The sequence below is a fragment of the Pseudonaja textilis genome, chromosome 2 (assembly GCF_049901715.1).
Source record: "Pseudonaja textilis isolate UNSWEBS1 chromosome 2, rPseTex1.2, whole genome shotgun sequence".
NCBI lineage: Eukaryota > Metazoa > Chordata > Lepidosauria > Squamata > Elapidae > Pseudonaja > Pseudonaja textilis.
Window position 1 is genome coordinate 98,130,377 of NC_141991.1, and position 25,743 is coordinate 98,156,119.

The following is a 25,743-nucleotide window of genomic DNA, read 5'->3' on the forward strand; positions in this document are numbered from 1 at the left end:
TGAATGGAGCGGATTAAGGCGTGGAACGGAGAGCGGGATGTACCACCTTGGAAAAGGGGGCGACGGAAAGTACTATCTGGGAAAACCATTAAGGGCTAATGGGTCTCGCCCTAGGAAATATCATCACGACGTCCACTTTGCGTTTGTGCTTGCGTCGCCTTCCGCTGGCCAATTCGGTCGCTACAGCCACACGGAGCACTAATGACAAAGCAGAAAGACGAGCCGGGGAAAATCAGGTAGCCAAAGCAGGACGCTTTGTCGGTACCTGATGCTTATTGGGAGAGGGCTGTGGAGGAGCAGGAAAGATGCAGCAATTTCATTTCATTTTCAGTAAGAGCCAGATTTGGCCCGTGATGCTGGTGTTTTTAGGAGCTCTCATGATGCAGAACATAGCATGGGAAAGCATCGCACTCTTCTGTTTATTTATTTATTATTCAATACATTGGCCACCCCATGTGCTAGATTCTGGACAGTTTACAAAATAATGAGAAAAATAATATAAAAACCTGACAAACATAAACACTCCAGTGGGGGAAAAAAAACCCAGTACTCATTTAACATGCAAAATATTATATATATGTTTATTGCCTAGTTTAATTCAAGGTCGAGGATAACCAAATATTTATAACCAAAGTTTTCCACATCTCTCAGGAGTTGGCCTTGAGCAGGGTTCTTATAAATGGGCAACTGTATTGAACTGAAGAGCAGAATAAAAATGCTTTAAATTAAGAAATACATATATGTAATTGACAGAAAGAATAACATTGAGGAACAAGAGAAGGAGCCACAACCAAGACAACAATCAGGTATAAGAAATCTGAGTCCTGGGCAGGAATGTACTGTACTGTAATTTGAGAAAGCATCTGGGAGATGTCCCTCCCAAATTCATATGATGATATGGGAAGGGGGGGGAAGAAAGCGTATTCAGAGTTGCAAGTTTCTATGTTCTAATCTTTTAAAACAAAATTAGTACTAACATGTATGACTTTTGCCTTTCTACTCTGGTCTACCATATGGAATGGACATATGTCAAGGTACTAGATTTGGGAAGGTAAATCAAAACCGCACCAAACTTGATTGCAGGAAATATGACTTCAGCAACAGAGTGGTCAGTGTCTGGAATACTGTGGTTTCTTCCCCAAACCCCAAAAACTTTAACCTTAGACTTTCTACTATTGACCTCACCCCTTTCCTAAGAGGTCTGTAGGGGGCGTGCATAAGCGCACCAACATGCCTACGGTCCCTGTTTTATTGTTTCTTTTATTTTTTTTATATGTATCCATGTATTCATAACTATGTTTTTACTTATACCTATTATCTTGTAAGCAGTTGACAAATCAAATCAAATCAATAAATAATGTATCTTTAAACCTATATAAGTGTAGGAGAAGGGATAGCGGAACTAGAGGGTGGAGAGAAAAGGGGGATCAGTCTAGAATCCCTACATAGCCACAAGAAAACTAAGTCGAACTCCCCTTGAGTGCCATTGACCTTTAGCTAACTCTAGGCAGATGACTACTGTGAGTTGAGAAGATCCCTATGTATAGGCTTTTAGAAATAAATTAGTTTAATTGAACCTTTCATGGTGGACCTGGTCAATCGCACCTGAGATTAGGATTGATTTGCAAGCATAAGAACACTGTCCTGGAAATAGGTTCCTTAATAGATTCCTGTTCCTTAACAATACATAGTTTCTATGAATACATAGTTTCCATTATTTTTTCCAAGAATTTCAGAATATACTGTGCATCTCTCAGCCTCTTTTCTTAAATTTGTATTTAATAAACTAGGTTAGGTTGAAGAGTGAAATTGGTTTGACAGCAACATTGGTTCATTTGGCTAGTGAGATGGCATTTGTTCCAACATAATTCCATAAGCTTTGCTCTTATTTTTATTCCATTGTGGAGGTACAGATAGTTCTTGATTTAACAACCATCTGAACAGCAACTCTCAATGTTGTGATGGCACTAAATGAATAATACCTCTGGTCCAGTGGTGGGATTCAATTTTTTTTACTACCGGTTCTATGGGTGTGGCTTGGGCATGGTGTGGCTTGGTGGGTGTGACTTGGTGGGCATGGCAGAGGAAGGATACTGCAAAATCCCCAGTCCTTCCCCAGTCCTGGGGGAAGGTTACTGCAAAATCCCATCCCCTCCCACCCCGTCCACTAACCTGCTTTCCAGCTCCATTCTATACACAGCAACAAAAGACCCAGACGATCAACTGGGACTCGGGAGGCAGACAATAGATGGGGGTGGGGCCAGTCAGGTGGTATTTGCCAGGTCTCTGAATTACTCAAAATTTCCAACATCAGTTCTCCAGAACTGGTCAGAACTTGCTGAATACCACCTCTGCTCTGGTCCTTCCTGTTCTGACCAAGCCTTCCAAGTCTGTAATAATGCACATGCTTATTTAAAAAAACAAGTCTTGTTTTATTGCAATGCTGGGAATTATTTTCATTCCCAGCCGGTAAGGACTCTCAAAAAGTTCCACAAAATAAGCACCCACCTTTCTTCCCTGTTAAGTGCTGCCACTAACAGAAGTATCTAATGAACTAGAAAAGAAACCAACCGAAGTACAAAGAGCTTCAGGAATGAATCTGAACCAAACGAACGACTTTGCTTCCTGCAAAGATTTTATCATCTTTGCCTGTCCTTTATACCTTATGGGAGGGGCAATTACCTCCCATCCTTACTCTCAAGTCACCCCTTTTGTTTCAGCTATTCTCGCCTTCTAGCAGCTCTGTGCCCACTGTGAACAGGCTTCCCTGTTCCTCTGCCTCACTGCTGCCAGACTCCGGAGGCTCTGGAGGCTCCAGAGGCAGCACCCACTCCCAGATGGTCCTGGCCGTATCTCTGCATCAGATGCAGGACCCTCATCCGAGTCCTCTCAAGACTCCCTGACTGGTCCCCGTTCTTCCCCACTGTCCGATTCTGTTACCGTCTTCACAGGCTGCTGGTGAACCACACTTCCAATTGTTGCAATACCACCACACTTGGGTGATTGCAATTTGGGCACCAGGTTGTGCTTACAGTGGTTGCTGCATCCTGTGGTCATGAAATCATCATTTGCAACCTTCTCTGCTGGCATCCCACAAGCAAAGTCAATGGGGAAGCCAGTTGGAAAGATCACAAGTCACTCCTATAAATGGCTCCCGCCATCTTTTCTCCTGAAGAACTCACTATGGAATATGAGCTCAAAGCACCCCGGCCCACTTTCTGCCCCACTCCTTTGCTGCTGTTGTTTGGTGCAGCAATACCTCCTTCGCCATTTGTCTGCAGCTGTGCTGCTGCATTTCCTCTTCCCTTTGTGTTTGTATGTTATGGATACTGAAAGAACTGTTTTCTTCAATTATTGTGGGGCTTCTATATTAAACCCATTCTCCCCATATAATTCATCCTGCACCACTGGCTACCACATAACCCAAATCATAATAGAGCCACCTCCATTCTTAAATGTTGGCAAGGTAATTTTTATTCAAATATTTTATTTCTTTTTCTCCCAAAGTATCTTGGTGATCGCCACTTACAGTTCAACTTGTTTCCTCAATACAAAGGACTTTGATCCAAAATGTTTCAGGTTTATCGTGATTTTATACACATACACACACACACTTTAGTTTTCTTACCATTGATTGTAAGTATATAAGCAACTATGTGCTGCGGATGTGTGGATAACTATTTTTCTTTAGGTACATTTTTAAACAGGTCATTTCCAGTCATGTGGGTTTTGTTTCATAGATCTGACTATTTGCAGTTCTAGCACAAATGTGCTTTGATCTTCACGTTTTCAAATAAAATAAATAAACAAGTTTTAACATGATTACAGGAAATGTTTAGAAACTATTATTTCAAGCAAAGGAAATGCTTTAAAAAACTGGTAGAAAGGATGCCCAATCTTTGCATCTGATATATTCTATTTTTTTAATCTGTAAACAATGGCACATCAGTAAGTATGCATTAAAATTTGCAGAAATATGTCATGCACAATTTTATATCATGTAAAGATTATGCCTGGTTTGGTTTACTTCAGTTGAAACATACCATTTGATTGAGTGCCTAAATATTCATATTCAATTGTATATATACAAGGAATCAGTCGTTTTTATTTAAAATGAATTGAATGCAACATGGGAAATTCCACATTTAAGGTTTTAGTTTGCTATAAATGGAAATAATTTTGAAACAGTGTTAAAGTATAATCTAGAATTATAAGCCTACAGAAACAATAGTTGTCTAACTCATAAAAATTAGAATATAACGAACAGGGAAAATATATATCTAGACATCTATATTGCTATTGATCTACTTCATGAACTGTAGTAGGTTACATTTTGAATACTCCTTGCCTTTCTACTGTATGATTTTATACCCACTTGTTTATATCAATATCAGATACAGGTAGTCCCGAATTTATAACCATATAGTGACTGTTCAGTTACAATGCTATTGAAAAGAATGCCTTATGATTTTTCACTTATCCAGTGGTGGGATTCAATTTTTTTTACTACCAGTTCTGCGGGCATAGCCAAGGCAGGAGAAGAATACTGTAAAATCTCCAGTCAGAAGTGGTATTTGCTGGTTCTCTGAACTACTCAACATTTCTGCTACTGGTTCTCCAGTACCTGCTGAATACCACCTCTGCTTATGACATTTGCAACATCTTCATGGTCATGATCAAAATTTGGGCATTTGGGGCAATTGACATCTATTTGACAGTTGCACTGTCCTAGGATTATGTGATCACCATTTGTAACCTTCCCAGCAGATTTACGACACATAAAGTTAATGGGAAATCCAAATTTGCTTAACGACCTCATGATAGCAATAGCACTTAAGACTTATATACTGCTTCATAGTGCTTTACAGCGATCTACAATCAGCATATTGCCCCCCAACAATCTGGGTCCTCATTTTACCAATCTCGGAAGGATGGAAGGCTGAGTCAACCTTGATCACTTAATAACTGCAGTGATTCACTTAACTGTGGTAAAAAGGTCATAAAATGGGGCAAAACTTACTTAACAACTGCCTTGCTTAGGAATAGACATTTTGGACTCCATTGTGGTCTTATATCGAGGACTACAAATAATGTTAAACATTGATCACTATCACCTATTGCTGCATTTTTTTCATGAGTAAGCCAGGGGCATTGAGTTGTTCGCTTTACTGCATCATAACATAGCACACATTTACTTAGCTTTCCAAGTACAAAAAGAATCACAATATAAACATACAATTTTATTTCTAAAAACGAATAACAGAAAAAAAACAAGTCACAGAAAAATAATTTTCAATATTTAGATGCTAAAAATCTTGGGAAAATGAAAATTTTCATTGGGCCTGAACTGCCAGTAAGTCTCTCTGAAGGGACAAAAAAACCTCTGCAAGTACCATTGAAAAGATCTAGTAGCCATTTTTTTAAAGTTGATAAACTGAGATTTCAGATGACTCCAGTAGCCAGAGAAACATAAAAATAGTGACCCTTCCAGTAATCTGATATCCAGGAAATTAAAGATTCTAAAGGTTAATACCAGGACTTTGAATTGGGCAGGATGTTTTGCCCAGTAACTAATGATAGCCTTCACTACTGCGATAGTTCAGGATGCAGAATAATAAATTGCACATATACTGTGCTGGAAATGAGTTAGTTAGCCTAACAGCTTGTTGGAACCTGTTATTTTGTACAGCTTTGATTTCAGATATTTATTTATGTGTTAAGTCTTTTATCCCTTTTTCATTGGGAATGATTCCTGTAATGACAACTCATGCAAAGTATTTTTTTCTGCATAGCTGTCATTGTACATACAGCAAAATCAAGTCTAATTCAGGTACTTCAGCTTCTGTGTGTGCATACCTTATGCATTTGACCTAAAAACAAGTCTATACATGTAGCTGAAATGTTCTTGACACCATTTATAAGAATATGTATTTCTTTTGATATGCCCAAAGTGATTTATTTAGGCTTTTAAATGCTCTTGTAGAAATGTTTTGTTTATATAGCTTCTTTCCAGTTTATGAATCATTAAGATGCATGTATACCTCCCCACCAAACTAGCCCTCAAAAATTCTGAACCAGATTTAGCACAAACTTAAAAGTTCTTTGACAGTTATACCCTAAATACCAATAGGTGTAAAATAATAGCTAGAAAACTTCATTACTGTAGCTCAGTTTCTAGTCTAAACAAAAGCTATTGGGCAAGGTACTATAGTGGCTTTTAAAAAATTTACAATTAGATTTGGTTTATATTTTGAGAAGACTACCAGGAAACCATATGGCTGTATGCTAGACCAAAAAACAAACAAAGAACAGATGTCAGTCTCAAAACATTTCCCTGTTGCTAAGGAACTTCATGATCTATATAGTAACCTGGAATCAAATTCAAATTAGATCATTATCTCATTGAAGTCAGGCAGAGCAGAAAAGACTTTTGGGTAGGACCTGTTTACAGAATATGTATCACTGAAATATTGTACATCCACAAATAAACTCAAGGCAGCGAACAGATCCCAATGTATCTTCTTCCTATTTTTCGCCCATCACCCTGGGAGGCGAGTTGGGCGGAGAAACAAGTGACTGGCCAAAGATCAATTTTCATAGCTAAGGTGGGACCAGAAGTCCCCTGTATGGTGCCTTAACCACTAGACCAAACTTGCTATTGTTATATTAACAATATTATGGCCCACCCCAAGTTATGAGAAATGTATTTCACAAGTCTCCTCCACCCAGGTTCCACTGTACAAACTTAAATAGAAGGATGTCATGCACACTGGCACCTCACCAACTTGATGAACTCACCAACAACTTGTGTAATGAAGTATATTGTTGCTGTACATTCTACAGCTGGAGACCAACATACCTTTGTTCATTAATTTCTCTCAAAGCAATAATCTGTCATTAAACCAATTAAATATCAAAATATTCATGTTATATAAAGTGTGTATACTACCTTAAAGAGGCAGTTTTACTTTGATATTGATATCAAATGACACTTTGGAATTTTTATTAAATCCTTATAGACCAGGAGGGTGTACTTTTAGTATTAGAACATTTGCTGTCTGTGAGTGACCAAACCAGTCAAGTCTTAAATTACAAATCTAATAGGGATATGAAACATTTTTGGATGAATTGGCTAGATTTCTTAACCATCTCTACTGCTTTTCTACATTAATTAATCCTGAAGGATCAAAGAGTCTGGTGGAATCTATTCAAAACACTTGGCAGCAGAAAATCTACATTCTTCATTAGATAGCTACAGCCATATTCTAATTACAGTAAAGATTATTTCTCCTTATCCTTAGTTATTCAACAAAGTAAATGGTGTTTAGCAATTTCCTTAAGAAAAATAAGGTTTAGAATTAGATAGTCTTTTTCCCATGACAGAAAACATTGACAATTCACGTGCAGTTTTAAGTATCTGTTTTGTCACTTATCAATCAGATTTAATTAGGCATTTACCAAATTTTTAATCATCATAGGAGCAAAACAAATATTTTAAGCATATATATCAATAAGCAAGACTCCAAAGTCTTTTTATTAGAATTTTCAACTGTAAATTTGACTTGATACATTCAATTCTTTTAGACCGTCCTCCAGCAGGACATATAAATATGTCTCTACAGGAAAAAAAATATCTGGCAAGTCTGTAAATCAGATCAGATGGTTTCCTGTAATTTTTTTGCATGCATTCAAGAGCTACCTGGTATCAGAAAAAGCCCTCTTCTATTCAACTTTCTGAAAGAGGCAAATCATTTTTATGGCTATATAAACAACTTTTCAGAGTGTCAGCATTTGGTACTATTTAAGGCGTACCATAGGTATATCACGGAAGCTGGAAATCTGAATATTTACTAAAATAGCCTATCCCCCTTCAGGAAATAATGTAAAAGACAAAGACAATACAACATAGACAAGAGATTGAAGATGTTTACTTCTGAAGTCCAGTTTAGATTTTAGTCTCTTTTTTTTGTAATGAAAATCTGCATTGGCATGGCCGGACTACGGCTTGTCAAATAGATGCAGAAATCATTACTGGTCGCCATCCTCAGATACAAATTTTTGAGATGTTTTCCTGTTGCTTTCAGCAAATGCTCCTGGTTATAAATGCTATGAGCAAAGGCAGTCTGAGTCTAAAGTCATTTAGCAGTGCAGTACTCTCTTTTTCCAATGAAACTTTTTGTAGCATAAAGTTACTCTCAAGTCCACTGCCAAAACAGACCCTGAAATCTTGATTCCAGTCTGTAATCCTCCATAATAGAGGTAGTGCAGTCAAGTCGGTGCCAGTCTTATTATATTGGCAAGATCTGTTCTAGGACGCTTTTGGAAGACTGTGGAATTCTGTCTGGGAATCTTACATCAAATTCAATAATAAGATCCCCTCGCTGATTTGGATTCTTGGGAAATGGAAGGCCTTCTCCAGGAATTCTTCTCTTCATGCCAGGTTTAATGACATCTTTGAATATCATTGGTATGGTTCTGCCATCTAAAGTTGGTGTATTCACAGTGCAGCCACACAAAGCCTGTATATAAAAATAAACCACAGATGAAAATAATTTGACAAAGACTTTAAACTTCAATTAGATTCCATAAGAAAAAATGCCAAAAACCTGAATGCCACTTATATACCAATATACTGCAATGTTCCTGTTCAAGCTACAGCAGCAATATGAAGCATGCTTCCTGCATGTGTTCCATAATGCTGCCTGTATCTTGAGAATATATACTCTTAGGGGCTATTTAAAGTTGCAACAAGTCTATTCTTACAGTGATATATGGACTATCCGAATTAAACTTTAATCTATTTCAAAATGCAGTAATTCAGACATTTTACTACCTAGTCCATTTTTCAAATGACAGTTTTTTTTTTAACTTACCTCACGGAGGCTGATCTTAGCTGGGTACACAATATCAGACCCATCTCTGTTAAAAGTGTTGTGTGGCTTGTCCTTTAGAACAAAAACAATATCAGCTGGAATGTTGGTTGGTGTTTGGTCTCCTTCTTTGGGGAATGTGATCTTAGTTCCTTCTTTCCACCCTCGTTTTACTTCTATTGTTAAAATCTTATCCTCACTGCGTGTGCTTTTCCCATCTGGATTGAGCCGCTTGTGTGAAATTTTCATTTTCTTGGTGCAACCTGTGTAAATTTCCTCCAACGACACCCTCAACTCATGGATGATTGGAGGATCTTGTTTCTTGCGGATGTTTTCATGTCCTCCACGACTACGAGTAAAACCAATATTGCCAAAGTTTTGAAAAGTTGAAAAAGGATCATCAACGTCCATGTCCTCATCTCCGTTCCTCTGAACAAAAAAGGTATCAAAAGGATTCCGTCCACCGAAGAACTCCGCAAACATGGCATGAGGATCTCCATGGAAGGTGTAAGTGAATGAAGTACCATTAGGACCTCCTCCACTACAACTGGGACCACCACCTTTTAATCCTGAAATATAGAAAACATAAAAATGCACTTCATCAAGTAATACTGATGTTCAATGTCTCATGCTACATTATGTCTCTTTTTAGTATTATATTGAGAATATCAAATAGGGCTAATCTTAGAAATGCCTCAAATTTTCACCTCCATTTTTCTCTCACAATTCCTTTTTCCAGCATGTTCACGATTCAACTGTATAAAATCAGCAAAACACCTTTTTCAGTGTTTCAGTCTACAATACTCTCCTGAACGGAAAGTTATTATAGATACAACACAAATTATTAATTTCTACCTCAGCTGGATAAAGCAAAAGGGATCTTTTAAGAATTATGAAAAAAAACCATTTAGCACGAATAAAAATAATATTGGAAAGGACACTAGCATAAGAATATGCTAGAATATTCTAGCTACTACTAGAAGACTTTGCAGGAAAGGCTCCACCTATCTTAGACAGCTTGTCATGCAACCCAAATATATGCAGTGAATACATATTTTACCAAGCCTTCAGAGGAAAATTGCTGACTATTTACTATGAATTGAAGCAAGAAAGATAATGGAAGCCAGTACTGAAAAGCTATCCCAAATCTGTACAAATGTTATAGTAATTAAGAGTGTCTGTTTTAAATGCTGTTTTATAGATGCTAGAGATGGAATGTTCTTTAAAACATAGATGCCACAAGGTAGAAAGTTGACAGAATTTATACACACAGCAATCTTTATTAGCGTATATAAAATCATTATAAAAAGGAGAAATTCTGCATTTTAATACATTATTTTGTAGCTTCCTAGGTGAAGCATTTATCCAGCTGGCTCAAAGCAAGCTTCCTAGACAGGAAGAACCTGTAAAGTAATGGTGGATTTTTGAGGAGTGACCTTAATACAATCAGAACAATTCAAAGATGGCAACTCATCTGGCCAGTTTCCAGAATGGAGAGTAAAAGAACTTGTTTTCTTGTTCTCCACTATTTTGTCCTCCCTTCCCCTTCCCCTTCCTGAGGAAATTAATCCCAACACGGTCGTTTTCCACAGCCGCTGGGAAAAGAAGTCTTTATTAATAAGACCTAAAAGCTACATCTGACAATTATAATAGTAACAAACTGGGAAGTTCCCAGTTTATCCTTTCAGGGTGGGAGCAAGATTAATTAGCAACCGAGGGTTAACAGCCGAATAGAATTTTTAATGTCAGAGAAACGTACAGTCGAAGGAAGGGCATTTTTTGGCTGAAGCAAAATTTAAAAGATAAAAATATTTCAAAGCTGATTTTTTTTTTTTGATTCGAGTCCCCAGCCCGAGTATAATCGTTTCCCTTTGAAGTTTCACTTTCCAATTTCATTCGCTTCAGTTCAACGGGGGGATTTAATTCTGCTTCCTTGCCTACCCACCAGTTAAATTGGTTTTTCTTCCCCTCTTGCGTCCTGCGATTTACACTGGGAGCCAGGTCATTGCAATTTCCTTCTTAAGAGAATACAGCAAAGGCAGCAGCCCAGTAAGGCCGTTTCGCTAGTCCCGATTCTAAACAAATTAGATCCACCCCGCTCCGTAAATTCGGATAAGCGAGAACGTGTCCTAGACACCCCCCCACTCCCACCCCATACATCGCAGACTCCCAATTCCCCTCCGCCCGCTCCTACGACTCCCCGGCCCGGCCTGTTTCCCTCGGCACGCACCTTCCTCGCCGAACTTGTCGAAAATCTCGCGCTTTTTTGGGTCGCTCAACACGTCGTAAGCCTCGGCGATTTCTTTGAAGCGCTCCTCGGCTCCTGGATCTTTATTCTTGTCGGGATGGTAGCGCAGCGCCTGCTTACGATATGCCTTCTTAATGTCATCTTCGCTAGCCCCGCGGGCCAGGCCCAGGATACGATAATAATCTTTCCCCATCGCCCTTCGCAACTCCCTCAGTAGCCGGCCACCTACCCCTCTCGCTTGTCTCCCCAAGCTGTAATTTAGGAGGAGGAGGCGCTTTCCTTTCTAAGTTTATATGGCGGGCGGAGGAATCTTCCAGAGCTTGCCACAACATTCTCTCCCGAAAGCCCGCCTCTCCATCCTGCTTTATCCAATTGCAGCCGAAACCATTCGAACGCTGCGCCAATGAAGACACGGCGTGCGTCACACATGCGGGAAGTAACGGTTGCCGAGAGTCCGCCTTCCCCCTTAAAGAGCGAAGGAGATAATAAGCAATTGCTCTTCTTTCAACGGTTGTTTTCCTGCCGAATTCTATCGGCGGGTGGCTGGTCTCCGGGTGGGGGCGAATCGGGTGACGTCACGGGAGGCTCGCGCTATTCCCTCTTTTATTAAAACCTTTCCAGAAAACGTCGAATCCCCCTCCGGTCATTGCCATTCAATTAATCAACTCCACCCAGAAGCTGACGTTTTCTTACACCTCAAGCCAGGCAAGATTCAGAGAACCTTGTTAACACCGCGGTTTCCTTTATGTTATGCTAGTTTCTCCAGTCTGGTGCCCTATGAATGGAATTTCGTTAGATGGGGAATTGGGGGAAGTTGGAAATCAAACACTTCGGGAGAGCAGCAACTGGGGAAAGCATGCGCTCCACTGGGTAGTTATGACAATGGTACAAAGTACACACGGTTTTGAAATCCTGTTACAATAAATGTCATTTATGGCTAACCATTTCATCACTAATGATAAGGGTGATCCATGTCTGTAAAGTAATAGCTCTAACTATAAGACTCAATGCACCACTGCTGAGGAAGTGGCATTTAACAACATGGACATTCACACCGATCCTATCTGCAGATTTACAGTCCAGCCAGCTAGCAACGAAAACTGAATTCAAATTATAATCTTATATGGAAAGGCAGTTATTTGTTACCTGAAGCAGAGAAGCAAAACCCTAATGCCCACAAAATATCACTGCAATCAAAATATTTTGAAATATTAATTTAAGGCAGCCTGGAAAGCATTCAAAAGTACCTCGTTGGCAATCATAAATACATTTGCTTCCCTTTTAATATCCCAAAGCAACTTGCTAGAAACAAGCTTCTCAATTAAAAAAAAAACTGCCTAATTTTCTTTGTATCTGCAAGTCAGTACTGACTCCTGGAGATTGTATGGACAAGTCACTTCTGCTTTCTTGGCAAGATTTTGGAAGTTATTTGCCATTACAGGATTTCTGCTAGCCTCATATTGTGCTTCTGTTAAAACCTCTGAAATAATATCTGGCCCAGAGACAAATAGAAAATTAAAAACAACATTAACACAATAATTGTAGCAAGGTAACATTTTCTTTGTAATATTAATTTGTACAGATTATAGCCCATATTTCAGTTGTGTCTGCAGGTGATGAACACAAAATTGAAAACCAACAGAATAATTTAATCCCAGGCTCACCTAACCTATAGGGCCATTCTCAGGGAACATGCAATGGTTGAAGGATTTGCAAAATGCCAGGAACGTCAGGGCCCAAAAACCTCCAAGGTGCATGAGCTTCTCGGGCCTGCATAGTACTAAATGGGCCTACCTTGCCTGATCTAGTACACCAGGCAGAAACAATTGGAGAAAGGGGTCCTACATATAAGCCTCTGTGAATGTGGTAATGTGGTATACCCTGAAGTATACCTGGAAGCTTACTGGATTCTATGTAACCAAATTAATCAAGTTTGGAAAAATATTATGAATAGCTTCTGACTGTTTATTATATGCTGCAATGCAGTCAAAACATTTACACAATGAGTTTAATAAATAATTACAGGTTAGTGGAAAAATAATGGCAGCAATTATTTCCATTTCCTTCTAAGTGTAGCTGAATAAGTCCTTTAAACTGAATTTCTGGATAAGAAACATAAGACAAATATTTATCTGAGATAACCTGTCTACAGGGAACTGTTATATGGATTAAGTGATTGCTTAAATGTCAGTATTGCAAAAATCTATAAAACCACAGTGTAATGATTTTTTGGAACTACGTATTATATACTATCCTGGGTTATTGATGAAGCTGTAAAATACCCATAGTGAGTGCCACCCGCAATCATTTTGTGCCATGGAAAACACATTTCTAATAATATAAATGGGTCTAGAAGCAATCCCAAAGCTATGAACTTGAACTGGAAATATGTTGAATGCTATCATTTCCACAGGTTGTTCAATAATAGCACTTCATCTTATCTGGTTCAAGTTTTACTTTGTTGTCCCTTAGTACAGTCAAGGGCCTATCAAGCCATTGTGTTGTAGTGTTAAGGTACTGGAGTAGCATTGCAGAATTCCAAATTTTAATTTTAATTAATTTTAATTCACATCCCACAGTGTGATTGGTTTTAGGCTTGTCACTCATAGCCCAACCTATCTGTTTGTGAATTAGGTTGCTATAGTTGTTATCATGAGGAAAAATAAAAGGATATAGAACACCTTAAGCTCCTGCACACAAGACGAGATATCACAACTAACCAAATAAAAAAATACTGCCTCAGTTGGATCTGAGGAAAAATGCATATTTGAGCTATGTGTCATCAGAATGCTGAATCTTCAAATGATTTATTCAGTCTTTTAATATAGATTTAAATTTAAGAATGAAGCTTGCAGAACCTCAGAAAACAAACATTAAGCATACATTATAGGTCATATGTCAATCTAAGGCTGATCCAAGGAACTGCTTTCAGGCCCTTTCATAAATGATTCCCAGATTCAATTAAAGTCAGTATTAACTTGCGTTACATTATTTTTTGACATTGATCCAAATCTGTACTGTAATAAAGGTAATCCCCGATATACAACTATGATTGAGCCTGGAATTATGGTTGTAAGTCATGCTGATCGATAAAGGATCATCATGAAACCTCTCGTGATTATACAACTTTTTTGCGGCAGTCATTAAGCAAATGCTGTGGTTGTTCAGCAAACTCATTGTTTGGAAAGGGTGTTTTTTGCTGGGAACTGGAAGTAAATATTGTAAATTGTGGTGAAATGTGGCCATAAATTTGGGGTGTTTGGTGAGCACCCAAAATACAATCATTTGACATTGCTGGAGTGGGGCAACCATCAAAACTTCGAATCTGGGTTGTAAATACCTTTTTTGAAGTCTGTTGTAACTTCAAACAGTTGCTAAGTGATAGATTGTAAGTCAAGGATTGCCTGTACCTGACTATATCATTGTTCTAAAGATGGAATTATATATAATTTCCAGGAAGAAGAACACGGATGTACAGTTTCCTAGGAGCTGTTATCATATATAGAGCCAACTCCATATACTTTGGAGGAAAATAAGGATTAGTAATGTTGAATTTATCCTACCAGGCAGCAATTTAATTTGAACAAATCAATACACATGGCCATAGGAAATATTTTAAAATACAAATATCTAGACTCCCATATAAAGTTTCTAATATGTCATTATAAAAAGAAAATAATTGTCCATGAAAAAAAATGATCCCAATTGCTTTTCTTTGCTCCTCTTTCTTCAGTGTTTCCAAGAACAGATGCTGATCAAAAATAGAAAAAAAATTCTTCTGTATGTCTTGCAGATCTCAAGAATAGATTAAAGCAGCTGATGGTATCTATTAATGTAGTCCTAACCATGTAGTTGTCTTGCTTTCTTCCTGTCTCACAGAAAGTTGGAATGAGAAACTGTAAACCAGCTACACCAGCTCACTTTTCTCATGTTATAAATGAAGAGGCACCAAATATCAGGCAGACCCAGTTTCTGTATTAAAAGGCCTTCTTCGGGACAAGATTGGTATATTTTAACTGAATTCTTTTTTTAATCATTGGGTATAACCAGAAGAGAAATGCAAATAGTATTTATTTCTATAGTTCCATTATACTGTTCATCAGTCCTTTAATCTTTATATTATATAACATCACTGAAAACTCAAACAAGTCTTAAGCATAAAGTTTTCTTGTAAAGTATAAGACAATGCTGATAGAGTATATACAATCTCTATTACTAGTCCTTACCAATAATCTGTTCCAAGTCACTGTCAAATTATGTTGCCTGACTAGTGAGAGTGACTATTACTATTGATGATACATTTTCACCTCGTTTTGAACATGTGCAAAACATGTTTATTTCCCCATTTTCTACAGGGAAATGGGAGTGATAGAAATAATGTAGCTATTGCTACATTAAGCTACAAGTGACCACGGGGTCTCTATATAAGAAAAAGCAAAATAGAATCACCCATTTTGAAGAAAATAGTACAACTTAGTGCACTTAGACTGATACACTGCTTCTCAGTGCTTTACAGCTCTCTATAAGCAATTTACAGAGTCAGCATCTTGCCTAACAATCTGGGTTCTCATTTTACCGACCTCAGATGGATGGAAGGTTGAGTCAACCTTGAGCCTAGTGAGTTATGTTTGTTGCAGAATCCCCATGGTCACATGATCAAAATTTATGTAGTAACTGACTCAGATTTATGACAGTTGCATTGTCCCGGGTCATGTGACCACGTTTTAGTGACCTTCTGACAAGCAAAGTCAATGGGGAAGCCAGATGCATTTAACAACTATGTTACTAACTTAACAACTGCATGATTGACCTAACAACTGTGGCAAGAAAGCTTGTAAAATGGGGCAAAATTCACTTAACAACAGTAACAGTAACAGTGACACTTAACTTTCTGTCTTGCTTAGCAACAGAAATTTTGGCTCAATTGGGGTCATAAGTTAAGGGCTACCTGTAAATGCCAAGGACTTGACACAAAATAAGTTGAATGAAAATGCAGACTAAAAATTCAGCACTGATATAGAGGATTGCAAGTTCTAATTAGTTATATTCTTAGAAACAAGATCATTTCCAAATATCAAGGCTTAAAATATACAAAATGCTTTTTCTCTGGAGATATGCTTGTGATGTGATTCATAAACTGTATGACGCATACAGCAAAAGAAAAGGGAGGGCATCGATGAAGAATGTCTTGAGAAAGCTATCAAGCAGTTGACCTAGTATTTGATTTTTAAAAAGGATAAAATAGTCTATAAACTTTTCTAGGTGACTGTTGTAATTTTTATATTTCTCTGAAAAATATCTGTAGTTAATATTTCAATAATCTGGATTAGAAAAAACATTAATGAATTGTAAGGTTTATGGACAAGGAAAAGAAACACTATGGCTCTTTCAAAGAATTGAAATATTTACATTTATTTTTTGTATAATTTATTAAAGCTTACAAGTATAAAGATAAAAACAATATAAACTAAAAAATTACACAAGAATGAAAAGAATGATAGAAAGTACAGAAAATACAAAAAAGGAAAGAAAAATGAATAAAAAAGAAATATATAAAGAAGCAATTTCCTCCATCACAGAGGTATGCTATAATTTCAGCTACTTATTACTCTTAGAATCTACAATAAAATATCTCTTCTTCCCATATCTCATCTCTTACCTATAAACAAATTCTTAAAGCCTTATCATATATTTCAACTTTATATTTCCTTCCATTCCTTTTAATATAGTAACATCACTTTCTCTGAAAATGCAACAAAATTTTCTGTCTCATAACTGTATTTATTTATAAACAAACTTTTCCAGAAAAGCCTTGTCATTCAACCCTGCTTCATAAAAGTCAATTAAGGGTTACCAGAAACCACATGTGCCTTAATCTTGATAAAAGAAACTAACTGTGTATTTCTTCCCTTTGATTTTAACAATGTTGTCGCGACCACTTGACATTACATCTGTATCCGCCTTTTGTGACACACATTGAGATTTTTCAGAGCTACCCAACCCTTTTCTCGTACCACGTGCAATACCACTACTTTGTACATTACTACTAGTGGGGCCAGGAACCCTAGCTACTTGCTTTCTATCATCAGTTTCTATAGATGAACACTCTTATCGCCCAATGTCCTAAACCTTGACACCGAAAACACCTCATCAACACTCTTCCTCTACCATTAACTTTACCCTCTTCTCCCGTCTTTCCTCTTGCTGTTAATGCTCCCATCTTTTGTTTTCTGGGGCCTGTGAATATAGGACAAAATTCCCGTAATCGAACATCCAATTCTACAACCATTTTATACCATTCCCCCAGTTTCTGGGGAACCCCCCTGTAAAGAAAAGCTTGCCTCAATGCCTTATCTAAACCAGACCTAAACTCCCTAATCAATAATCTTTCAGGCCAGGTGTGCAACCTAGTTGCCAACTTTCAAAAATCTTACATATTCCACAGCAGGTCTGCCCTCCTGCCTTAATGACTTTAATGCTTCTTCATACTGATGAATCCTAGACCTATCTTCAAACTGAACCCTAAGTGCATCCAAAAATAATCCAACTTCAATCAATTCCTTCACATGCACACTGTGCAATTCTGCCACCCAATCAGCAGTGTCCCCTGTTAAGACCGCCGTTATAGCGACTATGATAGACCACTGCGAAGGGTAGCAATTTGAATATAACTCCTGGTGGTTCACAACTTGGCTTAAAAATAATGCCAGGCTGTCAGGGTTCCCATCAAATGGCGTGTTTAAAGGAGGTAGACCCCAAACCATGCATTGGGGCCAATACCCAGATGCCCCAGATGGACCCCAGGATGAGACTGTTTGCCTACTCCCCATCTGCCCCTCTCTACAGTCTACTCTGGAGCCTACTGGTTTAGAAGTTTTTCTGCAAGCTTCCGATATTCCTACCACTTTTGCTAATGATTCATCTATCTCCACAGAAAATTCTCCCTCCAACCTCCTACTCAAATCCCTACTTTCTCTTGTACTTGAACTGAAAAGTGATGTGTCCTCAGTTCTAATTCCCCGCCCCAGAGTTTCCCAACCACTCCGGGGGGGTAGAGTCTTGGATGCTCAGTTCACCATACTTGACACGAAGCAATTCCAAAGTACTAGCGTTTAAGCTGGTGGTGGAAGTGCTCCACTCGTCCTCGTCAACAATCCGACATTCCCACCATTTGTCAAACATTCCGGTAGCCATCAGCACAAAAGTGGGAGGCTTCCCTTGCACAGCTGTCCCCACAGTATCTTCCTTCAACTCCAATCCTGATTTCCGTTCCTTTCGGATTTTCGGCCATACCACACGTTGAGAATCCTCCTCACGCCTTGCATTATCTGAATGCACACTTTCAAGGGGGAAAACAGTATCGTACAATTGGGTTGAGGGTTGCTCAGGAAACGCTTCAGCTCCACCAACTGCAGCATCCACCCCCCCTCCAAAACATCTGTCAGACCCCTGTCAACATCAGTACCTTCAGCCATGATATCGTAAAGAGATAATGGAGGGAGAGCTGACTTTCCTCTTAACCACTCTGTAAGTCAAATGCGTGGATCATAGAAAATACAAAATCCTTGTTTTGATAAACAAAAAGTTTTAATTCCTTCGTCTGCAAGGACACCATGAAAACAGTCAAGCAAATAAAATTAAAGTCAGCTCTAAAACTGAGTTCAACTGAACCCTGTATTTATAGTAATTTCCCCCTTATTACCCACCATTATCCATTATTACCCCTTATTACCTAATCACATTCATAGTAGTTAATTCCTGTAGCCACATTAACATTGCCATAACAAAAAAGTGCTCTCAATACACCCTGCGTGTTTATTCAGGATTGTTGCTGGTGAATTTGAATCGCCATCCTTCTCGATCAAGCCATCACCAGAGTTCCGTTGGACTTTTGTGTTGTGTGGTCACGACAGTTGTCTTCAATTCTGTAAAGTGGCATCCCAAAACTTGATTTATTTTAATTTTCTCTTTATTTCTTCTCAGAAAATCCTTCAAAAATTTAACAAGTCTGTTTTGTAAATCCAAAATAAGTTATCCAAGTCACTCTTTTGATTTGCTATTTATATATCCTTTAATTATTAAGACTTTAGCTAGTTTTATTTTTGTATCAGTATAATATATTTTCCATAGTTTTTTTATAATCTGTCATTTTAAAATCTACATTCAAAACAGCCTCAATTTCAGTGTCATCTTTCCTCCAGTTGAAGGATTAGGCTAAGTGAAAAAATTTCCATATTTAAAATTTTCTCTCTATACTTTCTAAAAATAAATTATGATTTTGTTAAATACAATATATATTTGATTAGATAAAAGTTCTAAGTATTAACAGGAGCCAAAATTAATTCTTTCTGCTCACTGAGCATAAACCTCAGAAGACAGCTAAAAGAAGAGAAGTATTTCAATAAATGAATTACCAGTAATGTCTACTTTTGGTTCACGTAACATCACAAGATATAAGATTAATTTTGCCAAATGTCCACAGATTTTATAGCCTCTAAAGAGATAAAACTGGTATTACAATTTAAAGAAAATAGTTATATGTCTAAATCAGCAATGATGAATATTGATAATTACAGGGTTTATCCTATGTGCATCCTAATATCAAGTTTCTTTCTTTTTTTTGCAATACATTTTTTGTTTCTTCTACAAACATATCGTTGTGTGAACAGTATGGTTACAGGGTATTTTACATTTCAAGCAAACATGACAATGATTTCATATTAAAACTGTTGACTTAAATCATTAATATTAATACAAATTGTCTATCCTGATTATTCCAAATTCCCATGTTATTTTTATGTCGATTTCTATATTCTTAACATCTTCTTTTATTATAAGTATATATTACTGGTCATATTAGCAATTTATACATCTTTAACAATCATCCTATAATAAAATATTAATTTCATATTTATTACAACTACCATATTAATTTTCATGTTTATTTCTGTTAACAATTGTATATTGTTAATAGTAATCTTATAGTAGACTATTTCATGTTTATGCAATTAACAATTAAATATCCTAATAATAATACACACACTCATGTGGAATCCTTATCCTTTCCTTTTTCAACCATCGTCTCTTACTCTCAATCAAGCCTTGATTGATTGCTTCCTGGCTTCTCCCAGTTTCTATCATATTTTGACCTTTAATCATTTCTCCCTTCTCTATTATATTCCATTGTCTCTTTTTTCCAATTGTCTAGTTTTACCCCAATTCTGTTAAAACATTCTCCCTGTAATTCCCTCTCCTGTTGCTTTTCCCTAAGAATATTCTCCCCTTGATTTATTACCTATCATTATCATTTTATATTTTCTTTTCTTTTTATCCTCTCTTTTTGTTTGTTGTTCCATCTGTTCTATTTTTCTGGTTATTATTCCAGTTAACTCCTCCTCTTCCTGGGTTTCTTGTTTCCTTTCTGTTGTTGGTGTCTCTATGTTCAACCCTTCTGCCATGCTTTGTATTTTATTCAAAATGTCTTCAAAGCTTTTACTCACAGTGTCCATTGTAGCTTGCAGTTCCAGTACAATTTCTTTGCATGTTCTGCTCATCTTTATTTGTATTTGTTCTGTTTCTTTTATCCAATTGTCCCACAATCTTGTAATCTAACCAGCAATGTTTTTCAAACTATAAATCCAACATCCAAGAATCTTTGTATCTCAAAGTTAGTCAGTCTGTTTTAAATAATCCAAGGATGATATCTTAATAAAACTCTACACCAATTAGATTTTATCTTGTTACTTTCTGGAATCTTTTGATATTAGAGTTCAAGTTTTCCATCTTAAATCAGGACTTTGGTAATTTTAGGGATCTGCAATATTTTCTTTTGACAACAGGTTGCGTTCTTGTATCAGTTTCCACTTTTCACCTTTCCCCCCCAAATTTCTTTCATCTTTTCAAATCTTTACCAATGTTCCAAAAAAGTTAAATATAAAAATATATTTATAAAATATATATTTTATAAATCGATTACAGCATTTTAAATAATGCCGATTCAAAGCCAAATCCTGTCCAATCACAGCATCCAATTTTCAATTATTCAATTTATTTTAATCTTCCTTTCCTTTCCTTTCCTTTCCTTCAGTCTTTCAGTTTTTAGAGTTAATTTTTTTTGTATTACAAATTCTTCTCCAATATTAATACACTGCCAGTTCAAAGATCTTTATGAGTCCTCTTTTCTGATTTACTTTTTTATCAGGGGAACATGTAGTAATTCAGAAGCATTTTCACTTTGTTCACAGGGACCGTCTCTTCGCTCCTGCACAGTCTTGGGTATTCAGACTATTCAGGTCTTCATGGCAGCCATTTTGATTGCCGCTACAGCTTGTCTTCGGATGAAGGGGCTTTCCATGCCAGGGAGGAGAGATGCAGCTCTCCTCTACCTTCCAGATGGTCCCCCTTTTTTCACCACCCCTCCAAGGTGGTTCTGGCCCTGATTAGGGCCCTCTGATAAGGAGAACTCAGAACAGGGCCACAATGGTCGCGGACCTCACTCTGAAGGCGACAGAAGTTCAGCCGGATGTCCCGTATGAAGTTTCTTTTGTTCTAAAGAATTGGCATTAAACAGCAATAAGGGAGAAAACTTTGGCATATCAACTCTTTCGAAAAAGCTCTTTACCTTCTTTGAAACCAATGTTTTTGGAATCTTAAGTTTCAATACTTAATATTGGATACAAATAGATAGTAGGCCTGGTTAAGTAACTGTGATGTTTGTAGATATTCTGTGGTGGTTGCAGAGCCAGCTAGCACCTTTCTGAAGAATGTTTCAATATTTGTTGAAGGTGTTGCTGCTACTTGTTTCAACAGAGCATAAAATTTAGATTGATTTATTCTACTCTTTTGTTTCCCTTGGTTTGGACTCCTTTGCTTCCAGAGATAGCGCACTCATTGGCAGTTAGAAGCAGGAATGACAATAAGGCAAAGAAAATCAATACAGGGTCCTTTTAAAAGAAACAGAACTGGAACAAGAACAGTTGTGTTTCCTCTTTGCTCTTTGTCTGAGACTCACGTTCAAAGTATAGATTGAGAACTGGCATAATCATGGTCATGAATCATGTGCAAAAGGAGGTCACAGGCTTGGACTGAAGAAACAACCTTATACCAAAACATCAGAGTGAGGAAATGACCTTATAACAAAACTAATTATTCAAAGAATAACAAAGTGAAGGGTTTATACAGTATTTTTTTTCTTTTATACTCAACATCTAGAGGTGAAGTTTTGAGTTTTAAGCTGAGGAAGGAGTTCTCACTTTCTGAATTAATGCCTAATCAACTAGATTCACTGCCAAGTATGCACTTTACTCTATAAGAATTGTTAATATCATATTGTATTTGAGTCCTAGAAGCAGACAATTTGAAAAAGTCATCATAATCTCTTAGCAATTGTGGTAAACATAACTGATTTATTCTGTCCATTAGCACTTTTGAAATTGGTAACAAATCTCTTGTCCGTGGAACTTGTGGCCTGAATCCATAATACTGTAGTCATATCTGACTTATCCATAAAACATTTTGCTAATCGATCACTTGAATTCATTTTGACTTGGGTTGCTTCCAGACAGACAGCACTTACCATTAACATTTTAAAAGTGCAGCTATTCCATTTTGCCTCCATAACAGATAAGTTATAAAAAAATTAAGGATAGAAAAAGGAATAGAAGAAGCAGGGATTTATCAATAAGGCAATATGCACCTACAGTTACCCATAACATTCTATTGACAAAGAGGGAAATTGCATCCCAAAATAATATTTTGCAAGTATTTTTGAATTAAAAATGTTGTTTTAATACTTCTTTTTGAATTGCTTGCATCTCTTTCTGATCTTGCAGCCTCAGGACTTTTATAGAGAAGAAATTGAACTGGAGAAATTCAACTTTCACTGATTCTTATCTGTCAGGCCTTTATAATAGAGAGAACTGATCAACTGGATTCAAGAAGTTAGTATTTCTTTGAAAGATGAAGCATCATTCACTCTGTCTTTTAAAAAGAGGCAGTTTTCACATTTATAAAGAAACTCTAATTAGACTTGTCAGGCAAGACATGAAATCACAGTTTGATCTTAGCTAGTTCTTATTAGATCATTTAAAGATACCTAGTTTGGAAGATTTAGGACTAGATTAATATAAGAGATGGAATCAGAAGCTTCATCTACAACAGGGATGAGTAATTAATTTTTTCCAAGGGGCCACATGAAAAACTGTAACTATTGTGTATTGTCAAATCAATAGGGCTGTGAAAGGGTGTAGGGGCGCATATATATTCATAAATTAAAAAAAAATAGGCACCTTCAAAATCAAAGCAATGCTGTTGTATTAAGTGCATGGCATATACTTATTTACATTTGACTTCTAATTTCCAATTGATCACATGCGGGCCAAACAGGGACAGTGAAAAGGTTGGATCTGCCCTACAAAGCCAAAACAGAGGACTGGATTTGTATAATTGATGTAGTTCTTTTCATTTTTATTGCATCCAACTTACTTGTTTGACAGAATTTTATTGAGACCTATTTTATTTATATAGCAGCAGCCCCAACAAAATAGTGGGTCAAACAGCACGAAAAATAAAATAAAATAAAATTGTGACTAAGCACTGGAACCAATTGTAAATAAACAGAAAATATGTTTTACTATTCATGGCTCTGTCTCGATTAAAATTATTAAAATTAAAATTATTAAAATTAAATTAATATATAACATAATCCTGATAGGGTATTTTAAAGGTAGTTTCAAAAAGTTACATTGGTATTTTTATTTTCATGTGTTTATAAATCAAGCTATATTTGCATTCATATATTACATACGTTCATTCATACATATGGATCCATCACACTATTCCATTCCACTGGTTGCAAAATGCAAAAAAGATCTAAGAAACACAGAACCAACAAACTAAAGAACTGAGATATGGAGAAGAAATATTGCCAACACAAGTTTATACCTGACAGCATTCATGTAACGGTATCTCTTCATGCATTTCTATCCTTGCAAACATTTTTTCCTAACATATCCCCATTTTTATTCTTTAAACTTTTCAGCTTTCTTTCTGGGATTTCAGCAGTTTCACCTAACTACAACTTTCTTGGTCTTCTTCTTGACCCATTCATAGTCATTACTTGTATTTGTTTTCCAGATGGATCCTCAATCATTGTATCATTACATTCAAACCATATCAATGTACTTCTTTCACACTGGTCCATATTTAACACCTATTTGAACTTATTGCATCTTGTTAAATACACACCTTTAAATGCCCCATTCCTGCTGCATCCAACTTACTTGTTATGTTTCTCTTACATTCAATTATTTTCTTATCTGACAAAGTTGGCAGAAGCAACTTGTTCTTATATAGCCCTCATTACTTCTTTTGCATTATTATTATTAGTTTAATTTTCAGGTCCATGCTCCTTGTTGCATCATACAAACTAAAGTTTGATATAAATTATTTGGTATTATCTGCATACAAAGGCACATAAACATTCATACCCCCAACTAACAACCATAAGCATTCTTTATGTATTTATCCATAAGAACATTAAATAACTAAAAGTCATCTTTGTCCTACTTCCTATTGAATTTTGAAACATTACAAACCTTCAATTTATTCTCAAAATTATTTCCATTATATGCCACCTTTATTATTTAGGAATTTTATAATCATGTACAATATTTCATAATTCAAACCTATTCACTTTATGATATATTTTCTCTAAATTGACAAATGTTCAATAACATTTCTTTCTTAGATTAATATGCTGATGAAAAGCAAAACCTATTCTATAAAGGTCTGATGCATCAAATTTTGCTTATTCTAACTTCCTGCATCCTTGCAACATTTTAGGAATTGTTCTCACTGCAATCACTTTTTTTTCTTTGTACACATCTCATATTCGTGGTGTCCATAGCAATGGTCACTGGCTTCAAAACAGAAAGCACAATCATGATTAAAGCCCCAACTCTTTAACATATTTTGTATATGCATTGCATGGAGTAAAAAAGAGCAGGGCTTTGATCACCTAGTTCACATTTGCAATTAAAAATAATCATTTATTTTTTTACTTTTAATATTTTGAAAGACAAGGAAGAAATAAGAAAACAACATGGTGGGACTCATCTCCAGGGGGGATGAGTCTGCCTACCGAGATGAGGTGGACCGGTTGATTTTGTGGTGTGGAGACAATAACTTGGTCCTCAACACCAATAAGGCCAAGGAGATTATAGTGGACTATAGAAGGAACAGATCAGGCATCCGGCCCTTGCTTATCAATGGAGACCAAATGGAGTAAGTGGCCAGTTTTAAGTTTCTGGGTGTTACCATAAAAGAGGACCTGACCTGGGATGCTGACATTGCAGCACTGGTCAAAAAGGCCTAGCAGAGATTATACTACCTGAGACTTCTCAGAAAACAACTGAATGAAAAACTGCTGGTGACCTTCTACCGCTGCACCATAGAGAGTATCTTAACTTACTGGACCTCTGTATGGTTTGCAAATTGCACAGTGGCAGATACGAAAGCACTCCACAGGGTTAATGTCTGCCGATAAGATCATTGGTTGCCCTCTCCCCTCTTTGGAAGAGCTTTATAGCTCCCGCTGCCTTAAGAAAGTTCAAAACATTCTCAAAG

At 36.9% G+C, this 25,743-nt stretch overlaps 1 protein-coding gene across 1 annotated transcript in view; it reads right to left on the reverse strand.

The window, feature by feature from the left end:
- Positions 1-7,503: 7,503 nt before the first annotated feature.
- The window catches only part of DNAJB1 (DnaJ heat shock protein family (Hsp40) member B1), a 33,325-nt gene continuing 15,085 nt past the window's right edge, over positions 7,504-25,743 (reverse strand). Inside the window, exons 2-4 of the mRNA XM_026696256.2 lie at positions 11,101-11,583; positions 8,874-9,439; positions 7,504-8,519 (exon numbers count right to left, since the gene is read on the reverse strand). Of these exons, the coding sequence (XP_026552041.1) occupies positions 8,289-8,519; positions 8,874-9,439; positions 11,101-11,311 (1,008 nt within the window). The 5' untranslated portion in view covers positions 11,312-11,583 and the 3' untranslated portion in view covers positions 7,504-8,288. The remainder of the gene's footprint in view (positions 8,520-8,873; positions 9,440-11,100; positions 11,584-25,743) is intronic.